The sequence below is a fragment of the Falco rusticolus genome, chromosome 4 (assembly GCF_015220075.1).
Source record: "Falco rusticolus isolate bFalRus1 chromosome 4, bFalRus1.pri, whole genome shotgun sequence".
NCBI classification, from domain to species: domain Eukaryota; kingdom Metazoa; phylum Chordata; class Aves; order Falconiformes; family Falconidae; genus Falco; species Falco rusticolus.
In genome coordinates, this window is record NC_051190.1 from 93,809,085 (window position 1) to 93,821,123 (window position 12,039).

At 38.7% G+C, this 12,039-nt stretch overlaps 1 protein-coding gene across 2 annotated transcripts in view; it reads right to left on the reverse strand.

Moving 5' to 3' along the window:
• TBX20 (T-box transcription factor 20) overlaps nucleotides 1-12,039 on the reverse strand; it is a 57,513-nt gene that overhangs the window by 12,882 nt on the left and 32,592 nt on the right. Inside the window, exon 8 of one of the 2 annotated variants that reach the window (XR_005104015.1) lies at nucleotides 7,537-10,082. Coding sequence is in view for 1 of the 2 variants with exons in the window: in XM_037386325.1 (XP_037242222.1) it covers nucleotides 9,742-10,082 (341 nt within the window). In the remaining variant the exon portion in view is untranslated. Of the gene's footprint in view, nucleotides 1-4,306; nucleotides 10,083-12,039 lie in introns of those variants that run through there. The other variant, XM_037386325.1, reaches the window with a different exon arrangement.

Below are 12,039 nucleotides of genomic sequence, written 5' to 3' on the forward strand. Positions count from 1 at the left end.
CGTGTCCCAAACCCCACAAACAAACAAACAATCAAAAAAGATAAATTAACCTCTGCAACTTAGATGAGTGCCCTTATTATTGAGGTAGCAAATAAAAAGGAAGTGTCCATGTGTTCTCTAACAGTTTGGCTGAGGTTGAAAGAACAGGAGAACAAAGGCCTGATATGATGGCATGGAGCAAAAGCAGCTTTAAAACACGGTTTCAGGAAGGGATGCTGAAACATTTAGGCTGGTCTCTAAAAAAACATAAACCTTTCAAAATAGCAAATGCTATAGCAAAGACTTTCAAATCAGGAGTTAGAAGCATGAGTCTTACTAAAATTAGTGGGAGCTGTGCATCTACAGCTGTAATGGCTTTGAAATCTCAGCCTATAATATTCATTGTTTTCCATCATCAGGCATGTGGCAGGGAAAACATCTTCTGTGACTGAAAACACAAGTAGTTGTCCATCCAGAACTGCTGGAAACCATGTGAAGTTGTCTTCAGTGCTAAGTAGGCTATACGGTACATATTAATTTATTTAAGAACAACTGAAGTGTTTGAAGCCTTGTAAAGGAAATCGGGGGGCACAAGTGTTAAGACTTTTATATGTTCATACAAAAATATACAAGGTTCCTAGTGCATTGTAAAATGAAAGAGCAGAGGCAGACCAAGTCTTTAACCATCTGAAACAATCTAATCATCCTCTGGAAATGCACTGTTTAGGGTGACTATGTTAACTGAAAGCAGAGTGATTAAATAAAGTCAGGCTGGTAAATCTCCCGAGTACTACTGACTTATTTGTAGTATCATTGAAGAGGAGTAGTACGACTGGTGTCTCGAGTCTAAAAGCTATGACATTCAGAGGATGGTAATTGAAGCCTGCCATTCCAAAGCCCTGGGTACACGTTCAGATCTTATCAATGCAAATTTTACAGCCAACGATTTGCATCAAGATAAAAATTAATTCTTCTGTTGGCTGCCTTGGGTTTGATCCATGAGAGAGCACAGGAAGAAATAATAATAAATTTGTAAGTTACTATGTATCAACCATGACTTTAAGACAGGGAGAAAGATAAAGAGAAAAAACCTGCTCTGTCTCACTCTCAGCTCTCACACCACAGAACACCAGTGAAGGCCAATAGACATTTGGTCTCATAAAAAGCATACAAAAATGCAGGCACAGACAGGACAGGAGGAATGATTTTTGTTAGAAAGACCCCTGATTGAAGGCATCCAACTCCAGCTACCCCTTTTAAGCACAGACTTTAAGAATCACAATTTATCCCAGCTCTGTGAGAACTCAAAGAGAAAGAGAGTAGATTCTGATGACACCAAATACCTGAACAATTTAGTATTTTATAGTTAAAATTACGGTATGCATTGTCACTAGAAGCTGACTGGAAGACAGTGTGGACTACAAGTAAAGACATCACTAACTTCTCCGACTCCATATTATTGCTTTCAGGACATTTTAAGGCACCTTAAGACAGAGACCCAGGTAAAAAGCACAACAGTAATTCTGGTTTGAGGTGACAATGATGTGTGAATGCGTTGCCTCTGAAAGAGTAGGTAGCAAACTTCTGATGCAGGTAAAACACACAGATTTTCTGCTACATACTTCATCCCTTCTATGAATCTCCCAACAACTGACCAGAAGTTAAGGACCTAAACAGAGAAAAGCTGCAGCTGTTCAAGGAATACCTTGAAGGAGGGAATGTTCATCTCCAGCTTTTGGGCAGTTATTTGTTCCAAATATCATCAATTGCAGATCTGATTGCAAGCGCGTTTGCCCTTCTTGAATTCATCTTACTGTTTGAGCTGTTCCCCTGCAATAGGTGGCTAAACTGAAACAGGCAAAAAGCTAGCTGAGTGACCCTTGCATATCTGAAGGGTAATCATTCATCTCATCACCGTTTCTGCTAACCACCCTTCTCCAAACACAGGAGAGTGCAGAACTTCAAAGCAGGTACTTACAAAGTTGGTAAAAACATGACTCAAACCCGGGAGGTTCTCCAAGGATGCAGAAACCTGAAGCCACTCAAAAATTACTGCCCATATTCCTGGCAGGCTTCACACACAATGAGAATAAAAACTATTCAAAGTCAACTAACAGACCAAAATGATACAGCACAGTTGCTTGATTTTAAGTCAAATTAGTTAGTCAATGCAGTCCCTGTATTAAGCCTGTTTTCCAACCTAAAAAGCCTTAAAAATACTAGATTTTGCTGGGTCTGCTTGATAAAACTGCATTTTAGATTAACAGAGCTAAAAAAGTGGTGAATTATCTAATTATCTCTGCATTTTAATTACCATCCTACTCTTAAAAATAAACCGCTCTGGCAAACTTTCCTGGTAGACTTCTTAGTCCCTCTGGTTATTACCATGGACAACATGGACCAGCTTCTGTAGTTCCCACAAAGGTCCCTAGAGCATCACTGCAATTATGAACTTTAATTAGGATCTGGGGCACTAGATCACTGACAGTTTAATTGTTTATTCTTAGAATTATCATTACTGACTATTATTAGTTTATATATTGTACTGGTGGTGTATAATCTCAACATTTTTTGTATTTGGAATGGTCTTTTTACTCATTCAAAAGGCCATTTGTTGTTCCATATTTCTAGCATACCATTAAATCAGTGCATTCATCACACTCCTGTGCAGAAAGTTTAGAGAATATCACTCTCCAAATCATTTTTCTGCACCACTTATCTCCAAGATAGGTAATTTGGCTACAGATCTGTTTTCCAAATGTGAAACACAAGGTATCCCACAATCATCGTGACTAGTCATCAGTCTCTTCAGAGTAGCCCTACTGGGAGGCAGTTCAGAATCTTCCCTTTATTTAATCCCCTGGTTTCTCTTTGGATGACAGCAAATAAAGGCTCCAATTACATGGGTGTTTGTTGCACTGACAACTTGTTCCCAAAGGTCTTTTACCAGGCACAAGGAATTTTACAGTTGCAGAACCACTAAAAAACTCAAGCAGGGATGTAACTTCAAGCAAGCATGCCTGCTGATGTCAGCGAGACCCCTGGCGTGACTGCATCTTGGACCAGCATACAGCCAGTAATCCTGACTCGGGAAAGTACCAATGTATGTGCTGAGTTTCACACGTAATCAAGAAAGGCCCCTAGCCTGAGGTTAAGCAAAAGACTTCCACAGCACTGAATATCCGTGAGAGAAGATGACATAAAAATAGCATGCAGAGACAAAAGGCATCATACGTGCTTACAGCTCAGTTATCTGTCCTCATTTTCATATATTCCAAATGTAAAAGAGATACATTAACACATAGTTGCAACTCAGCATAGTTAAAAGTGGATTTGAATTACCTCGAGCTGTTCTCTCCTTGCTTACTTTCACAGACAAAACCAAATTAAAGCAGTGCTGCTGCTGTTCATTAGGACCTTGCAGCTCCTCTGTTGCATTGAATTTCTTCATGAATCAGTGACTTTTGTGGACTCACTGCGAGAGCCAGCAGCTGATCTCAATTTGAAGACAAGCTGAACTGCAGGTGTGTAACAAAAACTTTTGGAGCAACAGGAGGATTTTTGTCAGAAGCTGCTTTAAGGAGTGGCTCTCACAGAAAGCTCAGAAGCACCTGAAGAGATCGTTTGGTTGTCCTAAGGCAAGATTAGCTCTAATCACATCGTTCTTGACTAATGCATGTTCAACCTGTTCTTAAAGACTTCCAATGATAGACACTGCTCTTTATCTTCTCTAGGCAATCTATTGCTGTGCTTCACTATCCCTCTTCTTTGAATATCTTATATGTCTCAGGTAACTCTCCCTTGCTTTAATATATGCTATTAAAATAGAAATAAAATCCTATTAAATAAAAGCTTGCAGCAGATATGGAGAGGGATTATTCCTTGCTTCTTTACATTCTTCATGCATTCAAAAACTTTTATTGTATCTTCCTACAATCTTCACTCCTCCAGACTAAACAGACCTAACTCCTTTCCCCTTTCTTTTTAGGCTACGTTTCCTACATCTCTGTTTAGTATCTTGGGGATCCTGGGAACCCCATATTTCAGCCACTTATTTGGGCTCCGGTAGCAAAACCAGCAACTTTTCTGAATGTGATTGCAAAGCACTTTGAAAAAAATCGTTTGTGTAACTATGTGCAAACTACAATTGTATTGAACTACAATATAACTATCATTCCATATGGATCCAAGATTTAGACCATCTTCTGCAGATGAGCAGCCCTACCGGATTTTGTGCACTCTTAGAGAAATCCATCACCCGTTCCACTGTACTCAGTGACTTGGTTAGAGGAAAAACAACAGAAGCAGAAAGATTTGGCTAAATGAGAATGATATATCAAAACACCCAATATTTTAATGAAAGAAACTGAATATCCACACATTTGCACTTCTGTACATTTTTTGTGATATATATATATAATTTTAAGCTGTTTACAAATAACATTTAATGCTTCAAATATTACATAATGTTGATATTATATTTCTAGCAGAAATAAATATATTGCACTTAAAAAGAAACTTTTCATTAGATGTTGCTTCATAGTTTATGTTCACAACTTCTTTTTCCATAAAAAGATTTCCCCCTACCCCCACCCCATACACACAAACACACACTTCAGTACATGGTGAATGTGCTCACGCAATGCATTATAAACAACAAAGTCAACACAGCAAACAGAAGAACTGTGGTACATTCTGTTAAAGAGGTTACATCCAGTTTTTTACCTTCCTTATTTCTAAATTAAATCTTTCCTCATGTTTCTGAAGGTACAATAAAAAAAAAAAAGGAAAGAAAAGATTCTTTAAATGTGCTAAAGGTAAAATACAGCAAACCGTATTTTTTGTCCTTAAACTATTATAGAAGTTACTTCAGAGTTTACTTAAATCACTGCTTAGTTTTCTTTTAAAAAGATAAAATAAAGAAAAAGAAGTTGTCATTTGATAAACTAGAGACTATATGCAAGGACAGTTTATTACAGAGTAATACATAAATCCTCTGGCCAGCAAGTAAGTGATTAGTAAAGAAACCACATCTCCTGCAGCCGAAAATGCTCTGTATGGAATAGTGAGAATAAAATCTTACTAAAATCCAAATTAATCTTGCAGTGAGTGAATGTCATCCCTCTGCAGGTGATGAGTGTAAGCGCTGTGGCCACAACGCCCTCCCAGATAAGGAGCCCTAAGCATCACACTGATCTCACTGTTGCTTTTGCCCCTTATCGAGGGTAAATAACCACAATTTATCTTTACTTAAAGTTTTGGGAAGCTCCCCAAGTTTTTGCAATTATTTTCATTAATATTTCTGTTTCCCTGTATACACACATATGAAGATGATGTAGTGCATAATAATTAAGTTGCCAGCCCAAATGTTATGAGTTTAAAAGAGGTTTATTTTCAAATACTGGTTAGTGTTTGCTGGATGTTGGAAGCAGCAGCATCTTCTTATGTGTACACACTCATGCAGTGCCCCAGCCTCCATGGATAAAGCCTTCTGGGAGAAAATTTGCAATTGGATTTTGTAGTTTGTACTAGCAAGTAAGTTAGCTATCATACAATTTAACATCTTTGAACTCAGGAAGAAGCATTTCCATTAGAAACTCAGTACCTTTATCCACTTGGTCTATGCTTGTTTGTCAGTTTATACCTAGAAGAGTACCACTGAAACCCAGTGTCATTGAATTTCTGTCCTTGACAGTGCCTCAGGCCATATAAAGCAATGCTGCAAACCAAACGACAAATTTAAAATGTTTTTTATGTCTAGCTTCTCTCAGGGCTGTCCAAAAGCAGAAACAAAAGAAATCCAGACAAATGCATCTAAATCAGCTTTGTTAGTCTTTGGGATGCTTTTGTTGGATGAAAGACCTGAGGCTGTTGACTATCTATGGATAAAAGGGTAATCCAGAAAACACCCGAAAGAACTTGTAACACTTTGGAGGATGATTTTATCATTCTCTTTGAAAAGCATATTCAGACATGTTCTCTCCACCCGTCTTAAAAAAACACCCAACAACATAAACCAGCACCAGTTTGCTCAGCCAAGAGAGCTCATGAAGGTGAAGAGCACTTCTCGTGGGATACAGAATGTGAATTATATTGAAAAATGAACTCTAGGTTATGTTTGGCATTCCTAGACCATCTACCAGCAACAGATGTGCTGTCCTGAAAGTGATACGATTTTGACAGCAGTACAGCAACTCCTTAAATAAATTACTGAGTTATTGTCAAAGTAGTACAGATAATTTTTTTTAGGAAAGCAATTTCACTCTTTAACCAATTAATTACAAATTTACATTCATTTTCTTCCAGTTGTAAAATCAGTGCTAAAGCTGATGTAGTTGGAGGTTTAGTCTTTTCTGTGGAGTTCCTATATTGTTGCCGTCACTACAGACTGTTCTTACAGTTAGACTTTATTTTCAGGTGAGAATGTTGAATGAAATCCCACCTCTGTTACAGTCAAGAAATCTGCAGTTGGCTTCAGTGGGCAGGAATTTTATCCCTGGAATCACTCCCATGCTGCCCCCTGCCCCCAGGAAGGGGAGAGGGACAGGGAGAAGACACCTGGCCAGGTGGCAGGACATCATTGTTGGGCGTCCTGTGGTCTCTGTGAACTTAATCCCTTCAACCTCACCTCTATGCAACAGGTTTTGTTGGTAGGATTGTGAAGGCAAAGATGGGGAGAGGAGAACTGGACATACCTGTTGACCTTACTCCTGGAGAAGACCCTCACAAGCTGCCTTCATTCCCTTGCTTGGGATCTGCCCGTGATTCTGTATTAGTGCGGAACCCAGTGGGTTTCTGATGCAAAGGAATTAAATCACTGGTGAGCAGCATATTCCAAAGAGCAGAACAAAGAGGGATGAGCACATTGAAAGAGACTTGATCTGACTGGAAAAAACAAGCTGTGGATTTTGACAGGTAGTTCGTTCTGCATCCATCTACAGTATGAAACTCAACACAGAGAGCATGAATGAGGAATTGGCCTTGTCATGTTTTTATACAGGGACAGTCTACTGCTGTATTTTTTCAGATATGAATCCCATTTAATTCATAATGAAAAGCACTTGTCTATCATTTAATATTTTTGTAAACAATGTTGTTAAAATCCAGTTTTGTTCTCCAGGAAAAGCCTGCAGTATTTTCTGTGAAACAGTATCTGGGGCATTTCTGCCTGCCAAATATTGGTGTTTTCAGAACAGGGACTGGGGCAGGGCTACAGAGATTGTACTGTTTCTTTCTCTGAACTTTCTTCACGAAGGAAGGGCAGGTCAATATATGAGCAGGCTTTGTGTGACTTGTAAAACTCGTCCAAATCAGCCTACCTGTTCAAACTTAGTTCTGGAGGCATCTCAAAGCTGCCTACCGACTTGACCATTTCCTGATAGAAGTATCAGCATTAAAGCTACTGGCTTGAATTCTGAACCTAACCATATCCCCTGCAATTCCAGATAAGTTAATGGAGCTGCAGAAGGAAACAGATAAAAGAAATCGGATTTCCCTACAGGCTTTAGTGCATGTTGTCATAGAGCCTTCATACAGCTCTAAGAGAAGTCAAGTAACTGGAGGAGAGGGATAAAAAATTTCTTCCCAATCTCCTGTGAAATTCTTCTTTCTATGGAATCATGTATGTACTTGAAGAGTTATGTTGCTATGGGGCCAATATAATCTAATTTCCTGAAAAATAGGGGGTTTATATCAAAATGGGTAGACTCAACCTTGCAACATGCACTTTTCAGGTGAATCTGATAGCCTGGAGCAAAATCTAACATTTGGACACATCAAGCCAAATTCAGTGTCTGATTCTAAGCCATTTAAATACTGCAGAGCTTGGCCTATTATATTAACTTATGGAACTCTTTGTAGTAGCTCTGAACTCAGAAACTGTAAATGTAGGTTTGTTTTATTCACATACAGAGCACAGAAGTTGCAAATTGCCACAGGCTGTTTTTTATCAGCATATCCAACAGTGAGTAAAGGGAAATCGGGATGATACTGCAGATAGCTGAAGTGATTGAAATGGCCAATTTGGCAAGATTTTAAATTCAGCTACTGTGAAATACATACAGATGGACCTTATCTGTGGGATGCAAGTACTGGCCCACAACAGAAATTAGGAAAAGCCTGGGAGGCTGTCATTGCTCTGTGTGATGGGGCACGTAAGATGAGGTGCGTGACTTGCCTTGCACTTCACAGAGATGGGAGGTAGGTGACTCAGCATACTGTGCTCTGCTTCTTACCATATGATACCAACACACACTGGTCAGAAGTAGAGAATAATGCCAAAAAAGTCTGCTTTCCATTCGGTGTTCCAGCTCTACAGGGATCTTTAATATATGAGATTGGATTGCTAGGGGTTTTTAACAGTAGATCTGTTATCTTCTGTAACTTGGATGCCACTCTACACAGAAACTCTGTGCTGACTTTTTTACAGTGAAATCCCAGCTCCCACCATGCAGAAAATTAGCATTGCGCTGATACTCTTTCCAGCAGTGCAAAGGATTCACGCTAGCTCTCTGCAAACAGGTCAATTTTTCTTATACCTCTACAGTTCCTCTATTGCATCAAACGTAATGTACTGGAAAAATTGAGCAGTACTTGAATGAGAACCCTAATTACTAACTGAAAAATAGAGACGAGAATTAAAAAAAATTACATGTGAAGTTCTGCGCTGGTATTTTCCCAATATAGGGGGGACATGGGAAAACACACATTACAACCCTCGTTTTCCTGGCCAAAGAGCTTGTATAATAACAGCCATGACCAAACCCAAGAAAATCAGAACAAATAGAAGGATACTCCAATGTCACTCATCTGATACCAGCCCCTTGATTACAGTTTGATGTAGAGAGTCTGCAGACTGATCTAGCCTGAAATCTGGTTAACTTGGTACACATTTACAGCTAGAAACAGGTCTTCAGTGGCAAGCACAGCAGCAAACAAGCATTGATTTAAAGATTTGGTATCTTGGTTTTTTAAGTGACAGATTTTCCCAAATCAACATTTTCCTTCATCATACCTTAATAGACAGTTAAATTGCTCCTCCTAGGATATAGATCAAACTTCTTTTTAAATGAAGGGCAGAATACATCATACTTCTACAGTCCTGTAACACAGTTCTTTCTTGGAACTGATAAGTGTTTTGTGAAAGAAACAAAGAAAGAAAAACTTGTTAATAATTTTTTCTTTGGGATTATAGTAGCAACTAAGAAATACTGCTTCTGGTGAATATAAGCCAGTCTTTTAAAAAGGACAGTGGTCTTCTCCACTTTGTCCCATTCCCAGCAAGTGTGTGCTGATAGCCTAAAACATGCTCAAAGTTATAGCAATACATTTTTCTGTTTAGATGCTCATCAGTCACAAGAAGAGATGAAGATGAGTAAGAGTATTGCCTTTTTCAGAATTCTTCTAGCATATGAAAAAAAAAAGACCTATACACAATTAATTTGTACACTGCTGCATAAACGTAATCTCTTTCCGCTAGGTATAATGCACCTTTGGAACAAGCTGCACGCGACCAAAAATCCTGGGGATTTACTTTGGGATCCATTTCAGCTGTGTTACACCTAGATCTGTGAGCAGCTCCAAGCTGCATGCTCTCTTCTTGAGATCCCTCAGCGGAGGAATCTATATCCATAATGCATTTTCTTAGCTGGTTTGTTACGAGTTCAGCACTCCTGCCACAGGCCTTTCAGGAAGGTCCCTTGTATTTTTCATACCAAGCTTGCACATTTCAAATCTCATCATGTTTCTTTTGTCTTACATCACTCATACAAATGGCGTCATCACTGCGGAGGAGTGACGCAGTCCCTGGATAGCTGCATAAGGACCCTGCTGAAAATAATGGTGGTACCTAGGCATGTGGAAGGAAGGGAAAGTAGGGCCACTACCTTGCATGGAGCTGGCTATAGCAGAGGGTGTAAGAGGCATTCCCAGGCGGCTGTACGGAGGCAGAGATCCTTGGATTGGGTGAGGAATGGGTGTAGCTATAGATGCAGTGCTGGTACCCAGGGCACTCAAAGACTGTGGATGCTGAAATCCAGGAAAACTGGTCGAGGAGGATACCCAGGAACTGAGGGACAGGTTATCAGATGTTGTGAAGGCTGACCCTGCAAGCAAAGAGAAAGAACGGGTGATGTTTGCACTGCCACACACACTGGTAAAACAGCATAAAGGGAGAAAATGGGTCTTTCAATGCAAGGCTGATTTTGATGACAAGTTGTCATGGGAAATACTTCCCAAATACTTCTCTCTCCTTACAGCTTTCTTTATATTATTTGCCAGTTGCTGTCTTTTATCACTACATCTTAAGAAAAAATTTCATTTTAAGGAGCTGGTTGCAGTCACCTGAACAGTAAAGTCAGCTTTGCCTGTCGAACATTTTTGGTATTAAACATTGAAGAACTTCATAATGCTGCCACTAAACACTGAAGCTTCTACTCTGACGTGAGGTCTCCCTGTTTTGAAGACATGCTTGTAGCTTTTTACATCATCCTCGGTAGAACTGGTTATTTTTTTTCTAAAATTTCAGTCTGGCAAAAATGCAGAAAAAATTGCACCATAAGTTTTCCTTTTTTCTTTTTTTTTTTTTTTTTTCTTTTTTACCCCAGTAAAATGTGTCAACATTGCATCTTTTCAATCAACCTGACTTTTTCTAAAACACAGAACAAAAAATTCTAACATGTCAGAACATCTGTTGTTTTCCCAACTGTGTACAGTGCTCTAAGAAACAAGACTAATGCCAAATCATAGTAAAAGATGTGAGGCTTTAAGTGAAATGCACAAAAACATTAAAAACATGCTCTCAGGATAATTATCTATTTTTGATCAAATGGAAATGGTTTCTTTGGTATTTTTTTCATCTGAAAAAGTTCCAAAGATTATTTTCACAAATCTTCCATCTCTTTAAAACACTTTTTCTCCGAAGACTTTAGAATCATTAAAAAAGGGAAATGGTTTCTTTAAACTAGGATTATTTACTTATTTGGTTTTGACAGTCAAATTTTTAGGCCACTAATAATTTGTTTCAGTCATTACACACGGTCATTTTCAAATAATCTGTTGAGACTGTTGCCTTTCACCTCTGCGGTTCCTCTGTGCATCTCGTCATCCTCAGATATCTGATTTCTAGAAATGGGGAATACAATAAAATCCTATAAATAAACTCTTAATTTTTATTCCTATTCAAACAATAATTCAACTCATGTCCCTTCTGTATTTTCCTTCTTGTCCAACTGCATCCATGGAGAAAATGTTTCTTACTTTAAGAAATAAATTTGCTGGCAAGGGTATTTGGCAAAACGTAATTTTATGTCAGTATTGCAAAACATTCTGAGAACAAGTTTTACAACAGGTATTAGTTTCATAAATCTGATTCTAGAAGTCAGGTTCATCCAAATTGTTAAAAAAGTAGGAAGACACCTATCTGTCAAGGTAAACTTATTGGAATTATGTATACTAAGTAATTGTAGCCACATACTCAAAACAAAGCTATAAGCCAACAGGAATAGAAAGAAAAAATTCAGATTATAATTTTTTTAAAAATACATCTCTTTAGGGATATATTTGCAAATCAGAAAGAGAGCTACTCTTGATTAATTCCTCCTCTGCCTAATGAAACAAGTAAAACAGCCCAGTAACAGGAAAGAGAAATTGTGTCAGTTCAGCAGTAGAAATGGACTTGAACCAAATCCTGGCCCTCCCACTGAACCGAATCCCAACCACCGGGAAGTTAGGATCCAGAGCCAAACTATAAAGATAACACTGTACTCACCGACCAGAACAAAACCCTTTACAAATGTGGGGATATCTGAGCATGATGGCGCTACAGGGAAAGCGGGATGCAGATCTGGATTTGCCTGGAAGGTTTACATTTGGCCCTGTTCCAGGGAGCTACTGTGAATCCAGTGCGTGTGGATGCTAGGGCACAGGCACCCAGACATGAAGCATGAAAGAGTTTTAATTGGATTTATATGTTTCATTTCTGTTAATTCCTTTGGAAATGGACTTTTTGGGATAAATATACTACTGAAGGATAGCCACTTCCATCTTCAGAGAGCTGAAATA